General features: G+C 41.3%; 3 protein-coding genes across 6 annotated transcripts in view; 1 reads left to right on the forward strand and 2 right to left on the reverse strand.

The window, feature by feature from the left end:
• Positions 1 to 7,326, reverse strand: part of RNASEH2B (ribonuclease H2 subunit B) — a 128,433-nt gene extending 121,107 nt beyond the window's left edge. Inside the window, exon 1 of the mRNA XM_060287714.2 lies at positions 5,583 to 7,326. The gene's annotated coding sequence lies outside the window, so the exon portion shown is untranslated. The remainder of the gene's footprint in view (positions 1 to 5,582) is intronic.
• On the forward strand, positions 7,111 to 23,453 carry DLEU7 (deleted in lymphocytic leukemia 7). The gene is made up of 2 exons (XM_030882367.2): positions 7,111 to 7,917; positions 22,801 to 23,453. Exons 1-2 carry the CDS (start codon positions 7,459 to 7,461, stop codon positions 23,005 to 23,007), a joined length of 666 nt encoding a protein of 221 aa, XP_030738227.1. The 5' UTR covers positions 7,111 to 7,458; the 3' UTR covers positions 23,008 to 23,453.
• The window catches only part of LOC115866657 (uncharacterized), a 439,762-nt gene continuing 421,207 nt past the window's right edge, over positions 7,908 to 26,462 (reverse strand). The window contains exons 6-9 of one of the 4 annotated variants that reach the window (XM_060287723.1): positions 25,856 to 25,919; positions 10,963 to 11,083; positions 10,507 to 10,629; positions 7,908 to 9,355 (exon numbers count right to left, since the gene is read on the reverse strand). In XM_060287723.1, the coding sequence (XP_060143706.1) occupies positions 11,080 to 11,083; positions 25,856 to 25,919 (68 nt within the window). In that variant the 3' untranslated portion in view covers positions 7,908 to 9,355; positions 10,507 to 10,629; positions 10,963 to 11,079. Of the gene's footprint in view, positions 9,356 to 10,506; positions 10,630 to 10,962; positions 11,084 to 13,349; positions 13,405 to 25,855; positions 25,920 to 26,462 lie in introns of those variants that run through there. The other 3 variants (XM_060287721.1, XM_060287720.1, XM_060287722.1) reach the window with 3 other exon arrangements.

The raw sequence follows: 26,462 nt of genomic DNA on the forward strand, positions 1-26,462 counted from the left end.
ATACAAAATTAATGCACAGAAATCTCTTGCATTCCTATATACTAACAACAAAAGATCAGAAAGAGAAATTAAGGAAACAATCCCATTCACCATTGAAACAAAAAGAATAAAATATATAAGAATGAACCTACCTAAGGAGGTAAAAGACCTGTACTCAGAAACTATAAGACACTGATGAAAGAAATCAAAGATGACACAAACAGATGGAGAGATATAACATGATCGTGGGTTGGAAGAATCAACATTGTGAAAATGGCTGTACTACTCAAAGCAATCTACAGATTCAATGCAATCGCTATCAAATTACCAATGGCATTTTTTACAGAACTAGAATTAAAAAAATCTTAAAATTTGTATGGAGACACAAAAGATCCCGAATAGTCAAAGCAATCTTGAGCGAAAAAAACGGAGCTGGAGGAATCAGACTCCCTGACTTCAGACTATACTACAAGGCTACAGTAATCAAGACAGTATGGTACTGGCACAAAAACAGGAATATAGATCAATGGAACAGGATAGAAAGCCCAGAGATAAACCCATGCACCTATGGTCAACTAATCTATGAGAAAGGAGGCAAGGAAATACAATGGAGAAAAGACAGTCTCTTCAATAAGTGGTGCTGGGAAAACTAGACAGCTACATGTAAAAGAATGAAATTAGAACACTCCCTAACACCATACACAAAAATAAACTCAAAATGGATTAAAGACCTAAATGTAAGACCAGACACTATAAAACTCTTAGAGGAAAACATAGGAAGAACACTCTTTGACATAAATCACAGCAAGGTCTTTTTTGACCCACTTCCTAGAGTAATGGAAATAAAAACAAAAATAAACAAATGGGATCTAATGAAATTTAAAAGCTTTTGTACAGCAAAGGAAACTATAAACAAAACGAAAAGACAACCCTCAGATTGGGAGAAAATATTTGCAAATGAATCAACGGACAAAGGATTAATCTCCAAAATATATAAACAGCTCATGCAGCTCAATATTAAAAAAACAAACAACCCAATCAAAAAATGGGCAGAAGACCTAAATAGACATTTCTCCAAAGAAGACATACAGATGGCCAAGAGGCACATGAAAAGCTGCTTAACATCACTAATTATTAGAGAAGTGCAAATTAAAACTCCAATGAGGTGTCACCTCATGTCAGTCAGAATGGGCATCATCAGAAAATCTACAAACAAAATATGCTGGAGAGGGTGTGCAGAAAAGGGAACCCTCTTGCACTGTTGGTGGGAATGTAAATTGATACAGCCACTATGGAGCACAGTATGGAGGTGCCTTAAAAAATTGAAAATAGAACTACCATATGACCCAGCAATCCCACTACCGGGCATATACCCTGAGAAAACCATAGTTCAAAAAGAGACATGTACTGCAGTGTTCATTACAGCACTATTTACAATAGCCAGGACATGGAAGCAACCTAAGTGTCCATCGACAGATGAATGGATATAGAAGATATGGCACATATATACAATGGAATATTAGCCATAAAAAGAAACGAAATTGAGTTATTTTTAGTGAGGTGGATGGACGTAGAGTCTGTCATACAGAGCAAAGTAAGTCAGAAAGAGAAAAACAAATATAGTATAGTAACACATATATGTGGAATCTAGAAAAATGGTACAGATGAACTGGTTTGCAAGGCAGAAATAGAGACACAGATGTAGAGAACAAATATATGGACACCAAGGGGGGAAAGTCGGGGGTGGGTGGTGGTGGTGGGATGAATTGGGAGATTTGGATTGACATATATACACTAATATGTATAAAATAGATAACTAATAAGAGCCTGCTGTATAAAAAAATAGATAAAATAAAGTTAAAAAAAAAAAACTGGTTTAGTTCTCCCTTGCTGCACCCAGGGTTTAAGTTGGAGACTGACTTGAATCTCCCAGTGTGAAGTTTTCACTTCATGGAAACACAGGCGTAGTGATCTTGTAGCAAAAGCTAAACACAAAACCATCCACCCTCTCACCCCTCTCACCCCCTTTTTTCACTATAATTACCATAGGAAAGGGATCACTGGAAAAATAGAAGGGAGAGAGGAGAAAATGAGAGGGTGGATAAAACCCCAGTGTCTGTTCAACCATAAATCCTGACAGAAGAGACACTGGAGAACAAGAGTAGATAATTTCTTAGAGGAAAAAACAATGCATAAGGGTATGAGGATGAATGTAAGGAAAGGGACAGGGAAGATCAAATTTTAAAAAATATATTAATCCAAGTCAAGCATTTTTTTTCCCCATCATGTTAAAAGGGTACCTACCAGAGCTTGAAAATAAGGGTGATCATGAAGAGCAATGAGGGTGGTCACATTTTTTCCCCACTAAGATTAAAGAACCTGGAATTTAGTTGTATTTAAGAACTCCCCATATTTATCTCTTCTCCGTTTTTCTTACTATTTCTCCCCCAATTTCAATATTACAAGCCATATCTACACATATAATTGAGGGTTTAAGAGTTGGAGACTGAACTGAACCTCCCAGTATGAAGTTTTGACTTCATGGAGACACAGGCATGGTGACCTTGTAGCAAAAGCTAAACACAAAACCATGTGCCCCCAATCCCCTCTCTCACCCCCTTTTTTTCATTATAATTACCATAGGAAAGGGATCACTGTTCAGGAACCCAAGCAGGCTTTAGATTTTTCCCATTAAGGGAAAGGATATTCTTCAGGGGTTACATCTTGTAATCAGAAATAAAGGGGAAAACCCGGCAGGGCTGTCTTGTTGGAATCATGTATAGGCAGCATGAAAATCCATGGCCATTCTCTTACTCTTAAGCACGAAATCATCTACCAAAGGTAGAAGAAATAGGAAAAGTTATATTTACTCTTTTAAAAACCACTTCTGATTTTTTTTTTTTGCCAACATCAAGAATTCTTCCTGGAAATAAACTTATTATTAAGGCAGAACCAAGTAAAATGATGTGTATGTCCAGAAAGAATTGCATTTTGTGTCGAGGAGTTAAACTGCACATCAGATTATGTCAGCACAAGCAGATGGGGTTCAGCATTTTTAACTTCTCTTTTCCCTCCCTTTACTAAACTTCCCTATTCTTCTACACTTAGTTTTACCAAGCTTCCCTTAGCTTCACCAGCTTAACAAGGTCTGGGCAGGCAGCACATACAAGATGTCCTGAAAACACATTGCCCTATGTAAACAATTGTTTTTGGCAATTCAGAGGTTTTGTGGCAGGACTGCATTTTTTTTTTTTCTGAAAATCAAATGTTTAGGCCAAAATTAGACTTGCATGTGCGTTTTTATGACTTGGCATATTCAAACATTACAATTGTGTGTTTAAAAAGGGAATTTGATCTTTTTTTGCTCTTTTTTCTTTGGGCTTCCATTTTTTCCTAGTTCCATTGTTTTCTCTTTTACAGTACATTTTCATATCTCGGTACATCGCTTAAGCATCTGTTTCTCCTCAATCATAATTTTCATTCAAGAATAATAACTCTTTGGTCTCTTTGCACATGTTTTGTTTTGCCCCCACCTATGAACTTCACCAGAGTGTGTTGAAGGTTAACGGCTCCATTTCTGGAATTTTCTTGGATCCCTTTAGGAGGAAATTGCCAAAGTATATAAGGAGGGCTCAAATGTATCTGGGCTTTGCCAAGGCCTTTGAGAAAGGCTCCACATAGCTGTATCTTCTTCCAGATCCCTTCTGTTCTCACTGTGCCCGGCTTCTTCATGATTCCACATAGGGGTTCGTATCTTTTGCTCATGTGGGAAAAGAACCTTTGGATTAATAAAGCACCAGAATACTTGTTTATCTAACAATGCTCTACCTTGTATATTAATGGGTAGAAAATTGCTTCTCACTTCACTGAGTTTTCCATCCTTTTCCCTTTTCCATCCCACACTGCCCAGAGTCATGAATGTCTCCGTTGGTCATTTTCTAATGCTCCCGTCAGTCTTTAGGAATGATGAGAGTTGCTCAAATATCTTTTCTCACAACTGCTAAGGTAGTAGAAAGATGAGGTAAATGACATAAGCCTTGCTGGAAAGGTTGGAGGGACCTTTTAGCAGTGTTTGCCTGAGGGGCACTGGATCATAGGGTCACTGCATTAGCTTATCTATCCTGTAACATACGTCAAGCAGTTTGCTTCAGTTGTGACTTTCTGCGGCAAGAGGCAGTAAACTCAACCTAAAGTAAATTCAAGCAAAACAGATTTTAGTGGTTTGTATAACTGAAAAGCTCAGAGATGGGGCTCTCCTCTTGTGCCGCACAATGTGGGGCTCAGATGGTGTTATAAGACCACTGGTCTCTCTCTAGATCTCTTGGCTTTTCTCTCTTAAGTTTTGGCTCATTCCTAGGCAGGCTCTCCCCTCAAACTCACAAGATGGCTGCAGAAGCTCCAGAACTTACGTCTTCTCAGTTTCACATCCACAAGGGGTCACTGCAGTCAGCCATCTGATATTAGGAGTGTTAGCCTCATGAAGCTAGATTTCCAGTGTTTCTGGAAAGAGGAGTACCCCTGGATATCTGACACTCCTAAGGATTAATCAACCCTGGAGCCATCCTACCTTAAGACTTGTGATCTGAGACAATAACTTATTGATTAAACTATTTTATGTGAAGCTTTCTTGTTAAAGGGGAATTCATCTTTTTTGCTGTTTCATCTTTTGGCCTACACCTTCTTCTAGTTCCATTATTTTCTCTTATACAGTACATTCAGCTGAAAGCATCCTAAATGTGATTGTCATTGGCTGTAGTTGGGTCATGTGCCTATTCCTGACCATTCACAATGGGAACTTGTACTGATGTGTGACTGGCCTCAGCCTAGATGCTCCAGTCCACTTCTGCCATGGGACGGGTTCATCCTACCTGATGACACGGACTGAGTGTAGAGGAGGAGGAAAGCTACTGGGAAATTAGGGTATGGTTTACATAAAATAGTGAAATAGGGGCTTCCCTGTTGGTGCAGTGGTTGAGAGTCCGCCTGCAGATGCAGGGGACGCGGGTTCGTGCCCCGGTCCGGGAAGATCCCACATGCCATGGAGCAGCTGAGCCCGTGAGCCATGGCTGCTGAGCCTGCGCGTCCAGAGCCTGTGCTCCGCAACGGGAGAGGCCACAACAGTGAGAGACCCGCGTACCACAAAAAAAAATTAAATTAAATTTAAAAAAAATAGTGAAATAGATACTGTGAAGCAAAAATATTGGTGTCCAGTACTTCATCCTTTGAATGTGCCTTTTATTATCCAGTGGCCTCAAATTGTCAGCATAATGAGTAGGGAGTGTATAATTTGTTACCTGGTCTGGTAGCGCAGCGTATATAACTTTGGAGCTGTTTTAGATCAAAGGCAGATCTGCTATGCTGTTGACTCATCTCAATAGTCTATGTATACTTTTCCTCAGTTAGGACCTCATATATCCAGCTTTGGCACATCAGCCATTTCAGGTCATGGCAAAGGAAAAGGTGGCTCATGGCCAAGACAGACAAAGCCTTGAGTTGCTGGATAATCTAGTGCTCTCTAAAGGATACCAGAAAACCCAGGCAGCTATTGAAGCCTCATGTACCATCCCGTAGGCTCTATGGTTTTCTGGCCCCCTCTCTCTTACCTCCTGCAGTTCAGTTGGTCTCATGGCTCTCAGAGTCAGCCTGGTATGTAGAATAGTGGGGCCTCAGGTCAGCCTGTGTCTAGTGATTTCAATTCTGCAGTTGGCTGGAATTCCATCTGTCAAGAAGCTTTTGAGTCAGTCATTTGATAGTGGAAGAGTTGGCCTACTAGGATTTCCTGCGTATCTGGAAAGAGGAGCACCCCTGGAGATCTGACGTGCTTTGTGAAATTAGGGGTTCGTTTTTGTTATTCACAGTTAGTCTCTGCTGAACCTAATGTATTTCAATGTCTGAGGATTAAAAAAACACATACACATAAAAAAGAATTTCTCTTCTTCATTATGAACTTAAGTAACTTGATCAAGAGAATCTAATCAATATTAAACTATTTACTTCCCTCCAAAGTAATTTCCTCTCTGTCAATGCACAGACATGCATTTTTACTTAGTTATAATTAGTGTGAACATACTTGTTTTTGTTTAAGAAAGGTTTTCTTTACCTTGGCATCCAGATTTGTTTTCATAGGCGAAGAAAACACTGAGAATTAGAAGGAACCTTCACTGGAGAGTTGGGAGGATTATATTGGGTCATACTATCCCAGAGTTAAAGAAACCTTAAAGGACCCCAAATCCCTCCCCGTATCTCTGATGACTGCACTTCTCGACTAATGGACTCACTGGAGTAGCTTTCCCATGCAAGGGCCTCCCCAGATCTTATTCCACAGCACCAAAGGTGGACTCTCCCTTCTAAAGGAAGAATGAAATCCCATCCTCTGGGTCTGCTAGGGTCTACTTGTCTGCCATGGGCCTGCACCCTTGTCCTCTGCTTTACTTCGTGTGGGGTTATCTACATGGTTTCCCATGCAGGAAAAAAGTGGAAAAACCATGCTGCTCTGAGACAGTCCTCCGTACCATTCCCCTCAAATGTCTTTTTTTTTTTTTTAAGTGTAATCACACACCAATAGTTTCCAATCTATCAAAGCATAAATTTGCCAGTCTTTTTTCCTAAGTCAAGGAAGTAGCGAAGTGAGGTTTAATTAAAAGCAGCAACTATTTGTACAGCTGTCCCTGGGTTCATGGCTCGTAAAAGGATTTAGCTTCAAACTCTGCTGCCTAAGTCCTTCGGGAGTTTCACAAAAAAACTCATTTAGCCTCCTCATCCGGACAGTGCCAAGCCCTTGCTTCGCAAGTTGCTTCAGGAACAGGCAGAGCTGGGCCCTGATGCAACTTCAGCTTCGACAGTCGGGCCTTCTCAGCACATGTGGCTTGGAGCAAAGCAGAGAAGATACCCAAGTCCCCTTCTTTTGTATGGGGGACAGGAGCCTTGAAGGCTACTCCACGAAGCTCCTGAAAATTCCCCTACGGTTGGGAAACGGAGGGAGGACGATCAAGCACAGTTTTTGTTTTGTGAGCTTTTCTCTGGCACTTCACACTTTCCGATTCCCGGTGGGTCTTTGACCCGTGCACTCCCATCCCCAGTCCCCAAGGCGTGAACGGTCACCGGTAGGCATCCTTCAGAGGAGATGGGGGCGGGGTATCCCTGCGGATAGATGCATCCACACAGAGCGGCCATGCCAGCGTAAGCCCTGGAGAGGAGGAGGAACCAGCGCTCAACATTTGGCTGATTTTCAGGTGTAAGGGAAGCAGCACTTCAGGCAGCCTTGATTCCGAACAAGCCTATTCGGACTTGAAGCGAGCGCAGTGGCCAGCGTAGGTCACTGACAGCTGGCGGAGGGCGGGACCGGCCCCACGCGCAGAGAGGCAAGGAGGCGGCGGAGCTGCGGCTTAGGAAGAGTGACCCTGGCCACCCCAAACGCCCCGCCTCCTTCGCTCGCTGCTTCACCTGCCGGCCGAGCGCGCCGAGCCGCGGGCGGAGGCGATGGCTAGCCCCGCGCCCTTAGTGGCCTCCATCAGCCACCAAATGGTGGCTCTGCACACCCTGCAGCTTCTGCAGCAGGAGTGGGGCTGGGGGGATGGTCCGGGCGCCCCCGGGAGCCCACGCGACCTGGACCACGTGTCCGCCGCCCCAGAGCGTCGCTCAGACCCACGGCTGGCCCGTGCCGGGCAGGGGCGTGGGGAGGAAGGCGGGAGCAAGGGGGCCAGGAACGTGGGGTCCGGGGCGCGGGCGAGCTCCCCCGAGGTGGAAGTGGTGCGAGGCGCCGAGGGGGGCGCGGAACTGCTGCCCTTACCCCGGGGTCGCGGGCCCTGCACCCTGGCCCAGATGGCGATGCGCAGCGCGCTGGCCCGCGTGGTGGACTCGACCTCGGAGCTGGTCAGCGTGGAGCAGACGCTGCTGGGCCCCCTCCAGCAGGAGCGGTCCATCCCCATCCACCTGAAGGTGAGTCTGGCCTCCAGCATCCATCCCCCTGCTTAGGTTCCCCCTGGGGCAGGGCAGCGGACCGGGATGCAGACGAGGCTGAGTCGCAGGATCCAAAGTCGAGCTTCCCCCAGAGATTCAGCACCTCGGAGTGGGAATGAGGGAGGTGACATTCCGGGGATTAGGTACTTGGGACAGGGAACTCAGGGCCCACCTGGGGCCCACCTGACTGCAGAACGGAGATGCAGAAGGGCTTTGCCAAAACCTTCCTCTGGCCCTTTCCACATGTGAAGCTTCTAGGGACGGAGGACAGCTCCTCCCACCCCTTTCAAATTAAAAGCCGTTTCTCCAGAGCCTTAAATATACGTATTAAGTTCCCTCTGCCTTTTGTGTGACGAAATCACCTACATTTATTTGAAGTTCCTTCGCACTTACGAATCGCAGTTGTTTTTGCGTAAATCCAATTCCGCACAGAGCTCGGGGGCCTCACAGAGTCAACCTAAATTCTCATAAAGTAGCGTGAGAGCGGGCTGGGTCCCGGGTGTTGAAGCAGGAATACTCATGTTAAACTCCTGCTAAGCCACGCAGCCCATCTTTGTAGGGCACAGTCTCCTCTTAAGGTACCAAACGGTGTTGGCCGATTTAGCCAGGGAACAGAGCAGCTGCCTCCCAGGCTGAGCGGGTTGGTGGAAATCTGGGGTTCTGGAATCCAGTCTTGGCCTTGCCATTAACCTAATTGGCTTAAGGTCACAAATCTCTCTGAGACCTTCTGGCCTTTCAATTTTGATCTGGAACATTGCTTCATTCATTCCCTGGGGAGTCTAGTGGGAGGAAATGGGGGAGGGGTAATGAAGAAAGAGCATTTCTCAAGACTTGCTATTCTTGCTCTACAAGCCAAAGTTTGGGAAACCTTGATATATATTAGGTCGCACTATATACTGTAAAAGATTGATTTAAAATAAAAAAAAATAAAGCATAGCATTCACCTGAATAAATATTGTTACTCTAAACTAGGGTTTCTCCACCTCCACACTACTGACGTTTTTGTCTGGATGACTGCTGTGGGGTTGTCCTATGTACTGTAGGATGTTTAGTAACATCCCTGGCCTCTACCCAGTAGATGCCAGCAGCATACCCTCCCCACCAATTGACAGAACCAAATACTGCTAAATGTGTGTGGTGGGAGGGGAGATAAGGTCGCCTCCAGATGTGAAGCACTGCTTCATTCTGTAAAGTTTAAAAAATGAAGCTGCATCTCACCAGTGCTCTTGACTGTAAGAGGTACCTTTTTTTGTATCGGCAAGAAATTTTTTAAAACCCTGCCAATTAAACTGTGATACACATGAAGTGCGCTGTGATACTAGGAACGTATACAAGGCACAGGTAGGTTGGCAAAAGGAGAGACTGAGTGATCAGTTTTACCTTGGGTGATCCTGGAAGGCATCTTGGAGGAGGTAACCTTTAAAAAAAAAAAAAGAATGTTTACTCTCCAGGCATTAAAGGGAAAAAGCATTTCAGAGGAGCTGTGGGATCCAAGGCCAAGAGGTAATGAAAGGGCCTAGGGCTTTGGGGGAACTAAAATTAGTTCAGTATGGCAGAAGGCAAAAAAAAAGGATGCTGGAGAGTTAGGTGGGGTCAGGTGGGAAAAGGCCTGTGGGTCATGCTGAGGACCTGGACTGTCTTGCAGGCAAAAGGCAGCCATTGATATGACTGAAGGAAGGACCCTGATCAATCACAGAGGCAAGGTCAGGTTGGAAGACCATTGTCAGAGGGCCTGACCCAGTTTAGGAGCAATGGCGCCCTCTGCTCTGGACTATAAATCATGCCACTTGAGGTTAATGCAGCTGCCACTTATACTTGGTAATCCTTTTAACCCTCTCTACTACTTGACTTTTTGTCCTAAACATTTTCTACTCTCCTCAAACTTTCTTCATCCAAACCTCAACCCTCTCACTCCTTTACTGAGAAAATTGAGGCCATCTGACACAAATATCTTCCATCCTACCTAAAAAAATCTCATTTCCAATCATCTTCTTTCTTGTCTCTAATAAAGAAATACTGTTTGGTTCCCACCCCCTCCGCCTCCCAAATAACTTCTTTCTCTTAAGTGCTGGAGCAAATCTTTCATCTGCCCCTGGACTTTTTCTCTCAGTTCCTTCCTCTCTCTTTGTATTTTCTAGTGCTTCCACTCTGCCAATTCCTCTTAATCCATAGATCTGCTCAAATCTTCCTTCACCTACCCAGCCCCTTGAGTCTTGGTCCCCTTCTTCTCCATCATGAGCAAACGTGCAGATGTCTGGATGTATTGCTACCAGTGTTTCTAGAGGCACCCAGAGTCCCCATTAAGAACAGGGATCTCCACAGGGAGCTCAGCTCGGTGCTCTGTGATGACCTAGGTGGGTGGGATGGGGGGGAGGGAGGTCCAAGAGGGAGGGGATATATGTAAACGTATGGCTGTTTCACTTCATTGTACAGCAGAAACTAACACAACATTGTAAAGCAATTGTACTCCCCCCCCCCCCAAAAAAAAGAATATAGACAACAACAACGACAACAAAAAAACAACAGGGATCTCAACATTCTTGCTATTGGAGTCTGCTATTCACCTACAGGGGAGTAATGAGTTTCAGGGCTCCTGAGAACAGCCAGTGCCTTCAGAAGGGAGAGAAGCAGGGAGAGGTTTCTCTGGATGACTTGCCTCCTTGCCAGCATCTTGAAATTTTGCTTGGTTTGCTGTTTGGAGAAAAGGCAGTATCTCCATTAGGTTTGGAAGGTAATGCTTACAAAGCACTTAGACTCAAGGACACAGCAGTCTGTCTCTCCAGGGGGGCTGGTTATACAGACTTGGCATCATCATTACTGGTGTTAATTCAAATGATTTGGACGAGTTTTCTCTATATTTTTAAATAAAGAACATGCAGATTGATTTTATACATGAGAATGGTTTCAGGGGGATTTTGCTAAAGGAAATAATGCTTGCATGTCACTTGGAAGTGTGTGGAAATTTCCCTAACGTCAGGAGTGCCTTCCATGGCATTCCTTGCCACAGAGAGGAGGAAGACTCACTTGAACAGCACAGCACAGGACAGCGATCAGGTCCCATGAAGCATTTCAAACCTACTCTGCCACTTCCTGCTGCAGACTCTTGGGCAAGTTATTTAGCCTTCCTGTGCTTCTGTCTCCTCACCTGTAAAGTGGGAACAGTGGTATTTAACGTTATTGAGATAATGCATATAAAGTCTTAGCTACTGGCTGCTCACGGTAAATTGCAATACCTTTGAACTTTATTATTATTATTAATTATTATTATTATTGATTGATGCCTCAATCTTCTTCAATAGTCTTATTGACTATTATTATATTTCATTCTTGATATTGATGGATCTGACTCCTGAACTCTGTATTTACTTTTGAGACTGTTGACAAAAACAGAGTTAGGATGACCCAAAGAGACTTCCAGGAAGCCTCCACTTTCCAGAGGTCAGCTTTAGCCCATGGCTGATGACTGACTTAGATATGTGACCATTGAGTGACTCGCTGATCAAACCACCAGAATTAAGGGAGTGAAATTTTCAGGCCTGAAGGCAGAGAAACCCTCACCATAATAATAATGCATATCTTTACAGTAGTTTACTATTTTCTTAAAGAAGCCAACGCTTGATATTCCTTTTGAGCATTTAGAGATTATCGAACTCATGCAAAAACAAACAAACAAACATGAAATGAGTCTTTTCATGGTGGTTAAAAATGCTTAACAAAACTGAGTCTTGTTAAATTTGGTGGAAAGGATGGAGTTAACCAGCTTGATAAAAATTTATTACGGGAGGAAACTGAGGCTCAGAGGAATTTAGAACTGCTGAAGAGTCTGCAGCTAAGAAGTAGTGGCCCACGATTCAAACATGGTTTTGTCTGACTGTTTCTACCAATCACAGTGCTAGCTCATAGGGGTGTTATGAACATTACACTGAAATAAAGTACATGAGAGTGCACAGTTGTCAGGGCATGGTCATACATGCCATGCACTGCACACCACTTCAGCTGCAATAGTCATTCTGCACACTGAGTATCATAGTCAGCTTGGGCTGCCATAACAAAATGCCACACACTTGGGTGGCTTAAACCACAGACATTTATTTTCTCACTGTTGTGAAGGCTGGGAAGTTCAAGAGCAAATTTGGTTTCTGGGAAGGGCTCTCTTCCTGGCTTGTGGACTGTCACCTTCTCACTGTGTCCTCACATGGCCTTTCCTCTGTGCCAGAGAGAAAGAGAGATCTTGGATGTCTCTTCCTCTTCTTGTAGGACACCAATCCTATTGGATTAGGGCCCCATCCTTATGATGTAACTTAACTTTAATTACCTCCCTAAAGATCCTATCTCCAAATACAGTCACACTGCAAGTCAGGTTTTCAACACATGAATTTTGGTGCAACATAATTCAGTCCCTAACACTGGGTGATTTGTGTCTCCTCTAATGATGATCACCTTACATAGTGACAAAAAGCCCCAGGTAAACGTAGGAAATCTTTATCAAACTAGCAACACTGGCAAAGATGCTATAATACTTGCCACCCAAAGGGAGCACAGAAATGTGTGGAGCACCAGAAGGAAGAGAGTCTAGGATTTTAAAAACTACTAAAAATGACCAACCCAAAGAGATCATTAACTAAGCCAATCATGAAGTCACTCTGAGTTTTGAGTTTGAGTTGAGTTTTGTCTGTCTTCCTTTGATAGTTAAAAACATTTACGGTTTCCAAGAGTTCTGTTCTGAAGCAAGTTTCATGGAAACAATGGCTGATGCCAGCTTTTAGAGGCAGAAGAACTTTCCTGCCATTGCAGATAAAACTTGCCTGTGAGCTCACCCATTGCAATTAACTAATTCTGGTACCAATAATTCTCTCACGTTCAGTGGTCCATGCTGGTTTTCTCATTCCACAGAGCAAGAGCAGTGGTTGTAAAACTGTTGGCTTTGGCTTCACAGTCATTGCTAAGGCTTTTTGCAAACTGCAAGTGTGGATATTGAGTTACTCAGAGGCAGACATTGATGATGAGTGCTTTTCTTCCCCATTAACATTGGTTAGTGAAGCCAGTTTCTGCAAATTTGGGAATTGTGTCTTTAAAAATTGCTAATATTCGACTGAAGAAATAAATTCTCATGGTTATATTATTAGTAGCCTTAGCCAGGGGATTGCTCTTTGTCTGGGACAAAATTGTGCTTTTATGTCAGGAAAAGGCCAAGTGACAGCTCTAGAAGTAGCTCAGTTATAGCTTTGTTATTCCTTATAAAGTGAATGATATGAAAATCAGGACATAAAAGCTTTCTGAAATGAACATTTAGGGAAAGATATTGCAGGCAGGCCCTAAAACAAACCTACTTATGTTTAATGTCTTGTGGAAATGCTGCCTTGCTTTATTTTACAATTTTGGGGTTTGCCTTGTGAGCATACCTGAATCAAGTGCTTGTATCCATCACAAAGTGCTTTTCATGAGACTTTTCTGATGAAAATGGTACTGTACCCAAAGCAAATGCATAAGGAACCTTAGTTACTTGTGAGCGTTTACACTGGGTACACCACAAGTAAAAATGTTTAATTTCCTGTGGGCGATAGACTTTTTATGGTGACTGGCAGATACTGCGGTTCTTCACTGGGTGCGTTATTAATACGAAGTTGCATATCTATTTGAGATTGACCTAGAGTTTAGGCAATTGGTGATTGATCTGGGCCCTGTGACTTTGCTGTTCAAAGCCAGATGTCAATGAACAAAATGCAGTTGGGGCAATTTGTAGTATACTGTTCCTGATAGTATGGTTTTCATAACGCCGCTCTAAAGTAGAGGAACGACACTCCCATTTTATGTGCACATCTAGCATGGAGGGTTGTGTTGGGTGTAGGGAAGAGATTTGTGCTCCCTCGTAGTTCCCAGCCCTGGGAAACTTTAGTGGAGAGTGGTTTGCTGTCCAGGCCGAAGTTCATTAAGGTCAGACCTCATCACAGAAAGCTGGAGGAAAGCTCTTTCTTCCATTAATACCCTCTGTAGAGTACGTTAGGCATTCAGGGAGAGTAAGAGGGAAAAATGTGAGAAAAAACACGTTTGTGGAGGCCATTATAAGAGAATATAGCTCAAGAAATGACTGTTTTGTAAAGAACCAACTTATTTTAAAGCCAGGAGTGAAGGGAATATGAATTGATTTATAGTTCCTGTAGATCTAGAAGTGATTTTGAAGATGATGTGATAGAAAGGTTTTGGTTGAGTTAAAACTTTCTCTGTGTATTGTTTAAAATTACCTGCATTATAGAGCCTATAAAGTCATATTATATTTTTGACTTTATTATCTATTGGTGTTGGTTTCAGAAAACAAGCTTTGAAACTGACTCCTAATGCTAGATTGTTTTTGCTTTTAAGCCTTTGGTTTTGATGGGAGTGTTTATTTTCAATAAGAAGCTAAAAATGGGCTTAACTTTTCTTCCCTTTTTGGACTTTGCAGGTGCATTTTCAGTTGTTCAAAGATTTCAGAAGTGCACATTCCTAATAAATACAATGCGTCATGCAGAAAAGTACAAGTGGGGTGGATTTTCTAAGAGACCTCCCTTACACTGGGTAGGAGAGAACAGACCGGAGGAAGGGAGAGCTCCAACTAGGAGGTCTCTAATTAGCTAGGAGTTGGCTTTACTTGGGGCGTGGAAGGTTCCATGCCTTGAATCCCTTCCAGATAACCACACCCTCTCAACTATGTTGCAGGGAAGAGGGCTGGACCAATGGGACAATCTTCAATTTGGATATGACCATTGCAAATTTGAGCTTTGTAACACTTAGTTAACCTTAAGAAAAATAGCATGAATATAGCCAGAAAACAAACATGAAACAATTCACATACAGACATTTTTGTTTCTCACTCAAAGCTAGTTGGGTGCCTCCCAGCTTGCTTCCATGGTGTCCCTGTTCACCCCATGGTGGCATCTGCAGCTCTGTACTTCTCATTCATTAGTCTGTCCCCAGCACTCGATGGCGAGCTCTGCTCTCTCTGTCATCCTGGCATCTGGCCCAGTTTCTGATTTGGGGTGTCTCTGATGAATACTTGAGTTTTGAGAGAGAGGTTAATTCCAGCTCTGCCACTTACTTGCTGTGCGATTTAAGGATGTCATTTAATCTCTCCAAGCAGCATTTCTTTTCATCTCTCATTCATGGACGGTTGTGAGGACTGAGTGAAATAAGGTATATTAGGAGCTTGCTTGGAGCCTGGTGCCTAGTAGGTGCTCAGGCTCATAGGCCTGACCAGTGTTCTTCAAACACTGGTTTGCCATGTTCCTCCCACGCTCAGAAGTTCAGGGACTTGACATTCAAGGCTGTCTGCACTAGCTTATCCTGATAGGCAACACAAAGCTCTGTTTTTCTCAGACTGGACTCCTGCCAGTCCTAGCCCCTGCTTGGCTCCAAGCCTTTGCTGGTATCATTCATTCTCATTGTGGGGTCATCTCTTTTCCCTATGAGTTAAATACTGCTTTCTCCAACACCACCTCTCTTATTATAGTGTCTGTACAGTCCTTCTCACCTGCCACTTTGCTGATGCCTCATCCAAATTTCCATTCCCTTCTACAAAGGCTGGCAATAATCTGATGGTCTCAACCACTTTTTTAAAAAAATTGTATTGAAAAATACAAAACAAAATTTACCATTTTAAGGGTAGTGTTAAGTACTTCACATTTTTGTGCAAACAATCTCCATGACATTTTCATCTTGCAAATCTGGAAACCCTACACCCATTAAACAAGAAGTCCCCATGTCCCCCCTCCCTGCAGCCCCTGGAAACCACCATTCTACTTTTAATTTCTATGAGTTTGACTACTCTAGGTACCACATATAAGAGGAATCATACAGTATTTGTCCTTTTGTGACAGGCCTATTTCATTTAGCATGATGTCCTCAAGGTTCATCCATGTTGTAGCATGTGTTAGAATTTTCTTTCTTTTTAAGGCTCAGTAGTATTCCATGGCATATATAGACCACATTTTGTTGATCTATTCATGTGTCCATGGATACTTGAGCTGCTTCCACCTCTTGGCTGTTGTGAATAATGCTGCTATGAACATGGGTGTGCAAATAACATTTTGAGATCCTGCTTTCAGTTTTTTTGGATATGTACCCAGAAGTGGAAGTGTTGGATCCTATGGCAATTCTAGTTTTAAGTTTTTTGAGGAAACTCCATACCGTTTTCCAGAGTGTCTGCAGCATTTTTACATTGCCAGCAGCAGTGCACAAGGGTTCCAATTTCTCCACATCCTCACCCACACTTGTTATTTTCAGTTTTTTTGATGGTAGACATTCTGTTGCATCTGAGGTGAACTTGGCTACTCTTTCTGAGCCTTAATCTTATTCTGTGTCACATCTCCACTGAAGGGTTTTAATAGGTTTTAGCTCACCAATTAGATTCCAAGTTTCTGTAGAGAATATTTTTCTTTTCTCTTCTACACTTCCTTCCTCTCCTCTTCTTACTGACCTCCCATTTAGTGGAGTACTTTATTCATAACTTTAGATTGACGGCATGCTTTATAAATACAAAGAGCTTTCATATTCATGAGCTAATTGGACTTCTCATGGTAGCTATTATTTTTCCCATTTTACAGATGAGAAAACTGAATATTCCATAGATAAAATGACTTGTCCACGGATGGCTTACCTAAAGGATAGAACCAGGGCTCTAATAGCTATTCCGGTGCTTATGAAGGATTGAGCTTTCATTCCCAGGGGCCTTTGAAGCTGCCTGGAGTGCTGCACTTCCTAACTGACATCTGTAAAGTCCCTTTTGCCATGTAATGTAACATACTCACAGGTCTGGGAAGAGACCACAATTCTGCCTACCACAGGGCAGATTTCAGCTAAAAATTAGGAAGAAATGTTCTAAAAGCTAGAGCCATCTCTTCTAATGGGTTGCTTCCTAAGCACATGAGTTTCTCCAGTGTAGCCAAGCAAATTCTGGACAAGTGCACATCAGGTATGCTATTGAAAGGATTCACCCGCAGAACGAGCTCTGTTTGAACTCTGTGCAGTGCTTAGATTGTGAGTCTATAAATGTCTGTTCTTCCATAGGATTGGGCTTTTGTGTTTTTTCCATAGCCCTCATCACATTTCACTGGACATTTGGAGATATGCTGTATGTGTCTCATTTCTCCTACTAAATTATAAGTTCTTTAGAGATCAGGTACCATGTCTTATTGTCTTTTATCTAGTGTAGTAATAAGTCATGTAGTGGAGACTAGATACATGTTTGAAATCAATTTAACTGATTTATTAACTGAGGCAAATAGGCCGAGGCCATTACCCCAGTAGATTAGTTGAGTCACGAGACATTATCTCAACACACTTTATTTATTTATTTATTTTTTAAAGTCTGTATTGAATTTGTTACAATATTGCTTCTTTTTTTTTATGTTTTGGTTTTTTGGCCATGAGGCATGTGGGATCTTAGCTCCCCAACCAGGGATGGAACCCGTACCCCCTGCATTGGAAGGCGAAGTCTTAACCACTGGAGCGCCAGGGAAGTCCCTCAACTCACTTTAAAATGTAAATGCTGGCCATCGATTTGGACCCCTGTAGCAATCAATACATTTCGTGTCCAAAAATCTGAGATTACACAAGGCTTTAGAAGTTCCAAAACCTGCTTTTAGATTGCTCAGCCACCATCATGTTCTAATTCTGGCAAAGTGCTCAAAGCACAGTGTAAGATATTACATCATTTTTGGAAGCATCTGGGACTTGCTAAATAAAAGCTGCTGGGAGGATATACTCTGTCATTGAGTGGAAAGCACCATAAGTGAAATCATCACCAATATTGATCATGTGAGTTTCCACCGAAAGTCCCCGAGCCATTTAATATGCTGTTGCCTTAAGGCTGTCACCGGTGGCTCCTACCTTCTGCAGTAGAAGCTGGGTTGGAAGCCATGATTACTGGATCCATAGTTGGCTTTCAGACCTTCCAGAAAGGAAGAGAAGTGACCACCTGTTTTATTTTTCCCTTCCTTGGCTTAAGAGTCCCATGGAAAGCCTATTCCTATTAATTTGTTTTCTTTGACTGTTAATATATTTGAGAAAGGATTAAATGGAAATACTGTACTAAAATAGTAAAATAAAGAGACTTTGCAAAGCTCGCCAGAGATCTGAAGTTTACCCAGGGCCTCAGGGACCAGTACAGCCCAGCAGTGGAATTTTATTGTATGTATAATTTCCCCCAAAGATGCCTTCTTTGCGTCTTTACAGTAAATGTGAAATTGACTTCAGATTTTAGGCCCACAAATATACTTTTAAAGGCATTTTAATCTTCTTTGGGTGATGAATGCCTTTGCAGACTGGCTAATAGGCACACGTCAGCACACATTTCAGTGCTTCCTTCTATTTTAAATTTCCTTTTGCATGTTGTCTTTGATCCTTCCACTTTGTACTTAGAGTTGGATTACTTCTATAAAGCAAGTGGACAATTTCCCTTGATGTGGATCTTGGGAAAGTAGCCCCGAGTCATTTTCCCCCTACTTTCTCATTCCCAAGCAATGTGCTGCAGCAATATAGGTGACCCCATAAACTGTGGGACAGATTATCTAAGTAGCCCCTTGATACCTTCTGAACAGACATGAGCAATACTCAAGGGCAGGGAAGCAAGAATGCTTTAAAGAGAAAAAAAGCAGGAAGGGTGGTAGCCTGTGAATACTCGAATAAGGGGACTGTGCTGTGTTAGCCCACACGGAGTCCTGCTGCTGTTGTTTTGCTGAATTGAATGAATGGATGTCTGTTTTGTTTCTTGGAGGATGTTTTCTAATAAACATTTTGCCAGAAACCCAGGTCCTTCTTCTTACCCAAGTGAGAGAGTTTTTATTAGGGAAAAGAATAGCTTCTCTTTCTACACAGAATTAGGAAGAAAACTAGTTCCTCATCAAACTTTGGTTCAACTTTTAGTTCTTCTTTTTTTTTGGATTATCTATTTTTCTTAAGTTTTTGAGTTGAATTTTTAGCTCAGGGATTTTCAGTGTTTAAGTGGTTTTTCTTTACTTATATAAGAATTTAAGTCTATGCTTTTCTCACCGGAGCTACAGCCCACAAATTGTGATATAGTAGTTCCATAATTGTTCAGTATACAGCATTTTAAAATTTCAATTATTTTTTCCACTGACTTATGAATTATTTAGAAGTGGATTAAGTCATACATGTTTTGGGAAGGTTATATACATTACTGATTTCTCATTTATTTGCTTTGTGATTTGAGTGATATACACTTTGATATTAGTTGAGACTTGTGGCATTATCATAAAGTCATCTTTCGTAAGTAATACATAGATGTTTGAGAATAATGTATATTTGCTTATCTCCATTAGACCAAGCTTATGATTAGAAAAGATTTTCAATCCTTTCTCTCTAGGCTGAATGTCCTGTTGTTTGATCAGTTTCTGAGAAAGATGCGTTAAAATCAGTCTTTATGTCTGGGGATTGGATGTAAATTGAGATTATCATATTAGACACACACAAGTACAAAATTGTCATATCTTCTTGGGGAATAATAGTTCCTTTTATTAAATGCAGTTTATTTTATCCCTAATAATGATTTTTCTGGATTTATTTTGACTTCTCTTTGCTTGATGTATATTTAGTATATTTACATTTACTTTCAATCTTTAGGTGTTTTTAGTTTTAAACGTGTTGCTCGTAAGCAGCGTATAGATAGATTTTGAAAATCCAACCTGGCAACCACTGCATTTCACAAGGTGATTTATTTGGTGCTTTCTATTCACCTGCTTTATGTTTGTATTTTTATTTCTCCATTTTTACCTTCTATCAGTAGAATCAAAAAGGTTTTGATATACCTTTTCCCTCTGCTGATTTTGAAATTTTATTATTTCTGTACCTTTTTTTTTTTTTTTTTTCCCAAATCTGTACACCAAGGAAGGTTTCCCATGGATAGAATCTCCCACGCTGTCACCTTCGGATATTCTCGCGGTCCACTGCAGCGAGCGCGGTCTCCTGAGGGTTGAAGGAAAGGGGTATGAAGCCTGCAGAGCTTTGCTAGGTCCGGGAAGGTGGAGCCGAGCACTTGTGCTCCATCCTGCTCGGTGCCGCCTCCCGGGCCTCCTATTCCTCTACTTTTAACGATGATCCTTACATTTCTCACATGTATACCTAACAAGCCTGAAATTTCTCAGTTTTGCTACTTGGCATTTTAGAACCATCTTGCTTTTTTTTTTGCGGTACACGGGCCTCTCACTGTTGTGGCCTCTCCCGTTGCGGAGCACAGGCTCCGGACGCGCAGGCTCAGCGGCCATGGCTCACAGGCCCAGCCACTCCGCGGCATGTGGGATCTTCCCGGACCGGGGCACGAACCCGTGTTCCCTGCATCGGCAGGCGGACTCTCAACCACTGCGCCACCAGGGAAGCCCTACCATCTTGCTTTTTTAAACTACAAGTTAGTTGTTATAATTTTTGTTTTGATTAATCAAATCTTCAGATTTACACTGTGTTTTTAAGTTTCTTTGTTCACTGTTGCTTCTTACATCCTTTCTTTCTGAGTTGAATCTCCTCCTTATGAATTATATCTTTAAGAAGATCTGATAGTAAGAGTCTATTTGTGGTAAGTCCTTTTGTGCTTTTAAATAAAAGTATATTTACTTGGCCCTGATGTTTAAATGGTAGTTTAGTGGGACTAAAAAAAAAAAATCTTGGTTGACAGTTATTTGAGGATATTATTCTATTCTATCTTCAGTTGTTATTGCTTAGAAGTTGGCTGTCTGGTCATCCAGACTGAACTCGTCCTTTTCTTTTCTGGTTGCTTTTAAGAGCAGTTTTACCTTAATGAGTTTAGATTTGGATTTCGTTTAACTTTTTCTGCTCAAAGCTTGTTTTGTTTCCTGAATCTAAGGATCAATTTGGGATCATCTGAATCAATCTGGGATAATTTTTATCCAGTATTCTCTTTGACTACTGCTTCTCCCCCAGTCTTTTTCTTGTCTCTCCTGGAAATGTATCTGTTGTACCTTGTCATTCTGGCGATCCATGTCACGTAACTTCTCATTCATATTTCCCATGACTTTATTTTGCATTCTGGGTAATTTTCTCAAATTTACCATCCAGTTTACTAATCTTCACTTCGTATGTATTTATTCAGGTGTTTAACATTGAGTTTTTAATGTGTCATGATAGTTGTCATTTCTAGCAGTGGTACTGGGTTCTTTTTCAAGCCTGTTTTTTCTTAGGACACTTTATTTCTTCTTTTATATCTTTAATCATTATAAATATATTTTACAGTCTATATATGAAATTCTTGGAGTTCAATCCTGCCCTACATTGCATCGACTATATCATGGTGGATTGTACTGAAAATTTCATATTCTGAGTTTGTCTTCGACAGAGCTTTATGGGACTACTACTGAGGGGCATGGGTTGTGAACATGTTTCTGTGGAATAGGCTTTTGTTTGCTTTTGCCATGTGTCCATGGATATCTCAGACCAGTTCCAATTTTTAAATTAATGTCTTGGCATGCGTGTTCCAAGAACATGTATATGGTATAGAGGACAACTACAAACTCGAATTACTGTGTAGTATAGGTCCACAGTTACAAATTCATAGGGTCAACTTTACCTTCCACACCAAGCCCAGCTCAAGAGAGACCAACTTTCTTTTCTTGATAAGTATTGGCAGGCAGCTAAAGCAATCTACTTTTCTTTTATATCTGGTCCTTGGGGATTTCCATTACTTTCTTGCAAGCTCAGAAAGGATGTTTGTTCTGTATTATTTAGAATATAGTAGCAAGGCATTATGGGGAAACTACATGTGCCATGTGCCAGAACCAGAAGTCTGGGGGGAGTCAGTTATTTGTACATTTGAATCTTGAAGGATGGGGGGTTAGGGGTGCCAACCCCCCAAGCAGTCAAAAATCTGCATATAATTTTACAGCTGGCCCTCCATCTCCATGCTTCCAAATCCACGGATTCAACCAACTGTGGATAGTGTCGTACTGTAGTACATATTTATTGGAAAAAATCTGCATAGAAGTGGACCTGTGCAGTTCAAACTTGTGTTGTCTGAATCAACTGTATTTAAAATAAAACATATAGTCAACATTATCTCTGATATGGAATAATTTCAGAGTACCATTTACATGTAATGGATTTTAGAATGTGAATATCTGAGGATTAAAAAAATCTATTTAATTAGCTCATTCTTTAAAACTACCAATGAACTATTTCTAAATCTGCATTGGACATTTCTTGGGACCATGTTCATTAAATACCAAATCCTGTATTGGAATCTTGAAGACAGTGATTATGGAATAATAAGAAGGAAGTCTATTTGTATATTCGTCAAAGCTCTTTTAGGAACAAATAAGAGAAACTCAACTCCAAGTGGCTTAAGTAAAAAGAAATATTTATTGATTCAGATAGCTAAAAAATCCTGGGATTTATTGTTCAAGTACAGCTAGATTGACATGCTCAGAAAATGTAATTGGAATCAGTCTCCTTTAATCTCTTGTTTCTACTTTTTTTTCTGTGTTGGCCTCACTTTCATTTGAATTCTCTCCTTATGGTAGCAAGATGTTTTCCAACAGCTCCAGTAGAACAGAACTTCTCTTTCCCAGTCTAACAAATATCCTGGGACTGTGGCTTATTGGCCTGCCTTAGGTAATCTGTCCATCCTTGGCCAGTCCAAGTGGCTGAGGTATGATGTGCTCTGATTGACCTGGTCCCTGGAGCTGTGGAGTGGAGTCAGCTTTGGTCAAACTACATAGGCTGAGAATGGAGGAGAGTAGTTCTCTGAGAGAAAAATCGAGGTTCTGTCATCAGAAGACTGGACTGGAAACTGGGTACACAAAACACAACAACTGTCTTCCATAACCTATCTAATTGCTTGTTTGTGTTTGGTCTTCATTTCAGGACAGTGTTGAGTTTAGAAACATCTGCAGTCATTTGGCTCTACAGATTGAAGGACAGCAGTTTGACAGAGATTTGAGTGCTGCTCACCAGTGTTTGAAGATGATAGTCAAGAAGCTGATTCAGTCTCTTGCTAATCTTCCTTCGGATGCCCACATGGTAGCCTGTGCTTCCTTGAGACAGATCTTACAGAATCTCCCAGACATATGAGTGTTCAAGACACTGGAATTAAAACCACAGCGAGCACTGCTAAGAGGACTGGCTACCTTAAATTCCTAAGTGGATCAGCAGACAATGGATGTTTTTATTCCCAGGAAGGAGAGACTTGGTAGCATATATAGCAGTCTGACCAGTGGCATCTGTAACCCTTGGGAATTATAGCATGTTGGTGAAAAATTTTTAAAGTAGTTCACATTTTTAAGTGTCTTGACGTATTTGCTGACTTTTTGATTGAAATATATTCCACTTTGTGGAACTGACTGGATTACATGTGTATATACATTTATGAATATATATTAAGTGTTAATTTTAATTTAATGACACCTTAATCTACATTCATATTAATGTAGGCCTATGAGGTTTAATATGGCTATTGGATGATTAGAGCTCCATGGTTTTTCAAATTATTTTGAATAAATGGGATATTTGGTAATTGATATGTTCTACTTACTGAGCACTTCATTTTGTGTTATGAGAATGATCTCTGGATGTTGTAGGACCACACCACATGTGTCAGTAATTATCAGTTCCAATATTGGCATTAATAACTTGCTGTTGGGCAGCGAAGAGCTGCTTCTAAACCTTGTGCTTTCATCTACTGATTTGTAAATTAATGGTAATGAGCACTGAAGTACCAAGGCTATATGATATGTAAGTACAAAGTACAGTATTATTAAAGTCTCATGTGAAAACATCTAGTTTCTCATACTCTTTCTAAATATTCCCACTGAAGTAGGAAATTCTTGGAAAAGAAAGGACGGAATGGATATACTGGCAGATTTCCCTAAATATTTAGAGTAAGGAAAAGAGAGAGTGACTTTTTTTGCAACAAAACTCTACACACACACACACACAAAAAAAACTCTACACATGCTTAGGAAAAACCAAATTTCCTGTTGTTTAATGGTGACCGCGTTGAGAACCAAAGTAAATTGAAGTGCTGCTTTTCCCTTAAAGTTTTAATAGAAATGGCATCAGATTTAGAAAGAAAAGAGTATAATGGAGCTTGTTTTCTGAAGGAATTATAAACTGGGTCTGTATGGTAAGAGTATACCTACTGTTAAAACAATTAAGTGATAAGAATAATCAAAGCCTTTTTAATCTCACATATTCTAATCCTAGTTGGTTTCACATATTTTCTTCCACAATCTTAAGATAAGTATATTGCTTCTTTTTAGATGTTACTGACCATTTCCGTAGAAGAGAAATAAATTTATGAGACTGAATTTTACATGAAAGATGAGAGGTGTGTATTTATGCATGTGCATGTGTGTATAGGGGAAAGGATGGGCCAGTAGGGAAGGGCATTCATTTCTTGGGAACAATCTTCAGCACATTGTTCTCGCACTCCTAGGAAACACTGTATTCTGGGGGTACCACTGTACTTTATGGTGCTGTCTTTCCCCACGGAAATTATTCCAAGACTCTTCTCTAAAGACATAGCATTATTATAGGCTGCCTTCCCGTTGTAATCAATATCCCTATCAATAAATATTAATATTATGGGTTTTTTATAACTCCTATTCCAAGAAATATTGAAGATTTTTGCTTTCCTGTCTGTACTTGTGCTTTTTCCTCACTTTGCAGTGTGTTTCCCACAGACCAGTTGAAACCCCATTCATCCTTCAAGGCCTGATTTATTCACCATTTCTTTCATGAGCCCTCCTGGATCATCCCAGTAGGATGTGGGCTCTTCCTCCTCTGAACTCACATAAAAACACACTTTGTGCTACTGCACAGGCATTTATCACACACCATCTTATAGCATGGCTATTGCTATACCTGCCATCAAGATTGGCTTGCCTGAGGGCAAGGATTATTCTAGACATCTTTGTATACTGCATAGCAGCTATAATTCTAAAAGTTCTTTGACTACTAGAACTTCCATGGCCCCTACCACTTTTTCACACACACACACACACACATTTTTACTTCTGTGTCTTATGTTCTTTGCTCAGTCTGTATAATCATTTGGTTGTACATGCTGCTCTCTTCTTTTCTTCCCTTTGGTTGAGTGCTGCTGGCAAAACTCCATTCTTGGTCAAGACCAACTCTCCTCCTACTCCCATGTCTGCTCGTGAGTTCTCAATATGGCTTAAGAACAACACACGGCTATGCCAACTCACTTCAATTCATGGCTTGCAATCTCAAGGGACCCTCATGTCCTCCATTAGTGCTACTTCATTTCCTAGGACTGCATTGTCCAATATGGCAACCACTGGCCACATGTGACTTTGAGCACTTGAATACGGTTAGTCTGAATTGAGACGTGTTGAAAATGTAAAACGCACGTTGGCTTTTAAAACTAAAATTGTTTTTATCATTAAAAACAAAGAATGTAAAAGATCTCAATAATTGTTTTATACAGATACATGCTGAAATGATAATATTTTGAATATATTTGGTTACATAAAATACGTTCTTTTTTTTTTTTTTTTGCGGTTCGCAGGCCTCTCACTGTTGTGGCCTCTCCCGTTGCGGAGCACAGGCTCCGGACGCGCAGAGCCTGTGGCTCACGGACCCAGCCGCTCAGCGGCCATGGCTCACGGGCCCAGCCGCTCCGCGGCATGTGGGATCTTCCCGGACCAGGGCACGAACCTGTGTCCCCTGCATCGGCAGGCGGACTCTCAACCACTGCGCCACCAGGGAAGCCCATAAAATACATTCTTAAAATTAATTTTATCAGTTTTGTTTTACCTCTTTAAGGTGGCTACTAGAAAATTTGAAATTTAATTTCTGGCTTGCATTGTATTTCTATAGGGTAGTGCTGTCCTAGAAAATTCACTGGGCAATTCAGTGCTGTCCTTGACAATTACTCTCTGAGGGGTTTGTTCCATACCTTCTCAAACTTGATTCTTCTTTATTTTTCTCATTCTCAGCTGATGACCTTGCTTCCGATGGCACTGAAAAAAAAAAAAAGCCCTCTGAAGAGCATGTTCATCTTCACACTAACAGATCTACCATATACCCTGACACCCTTTTGTTATAAGGAGGACTTGCCCTGCTCCTACCTGAAGCTGATCAACCACTCAGGCCCTGGACCCTGTCCTCTCTTCACTTACTTGAAGACTTGCCTTTTGCATTCATTCCTTTGTCTGCATTACCAGTTTTTGCTTCTTAATGGGAGCATTTCCATCAGCATGGTATTATGTTATAGGATCTCCAATCTTTATTTTTTTTTAATTTTTTTTTATAGTACTGATTTTTTTTACATCTTTATTGGAGTATAATTGCTTTACAATGTTGTTAGTTTCTGCTGTATAACAAAGTGAATCAGCTACAGGTGTACATAAATCCCCATATCCCCTCCCTCTTGAGCCTCCCTCCCACCCTCCAATCTTTAAACAACAATTTCTCCAGCTACAACTCTATTTTTCTCCTTACCTTAAGAGCAAAATTGATTGCAATAGTCTAAATTAGTTGTCTACAATTTGTTTTTTCTGATT

The sequence above is a fragment of the Globicephala melas genome, chromosome 18 (genome assembly GCF_963455315.2).
Source record: "Globicephala melas chromosome 18, mGloMel1.2, whole genome shotgun sequence".
In the NCBI taxonomy this organism is placed as follows: Eukaryota; Metazoa; Chordata; class Mammalia; order Artiodactyla; family Delphinidae; genus Globicephala; species Globicephala melas.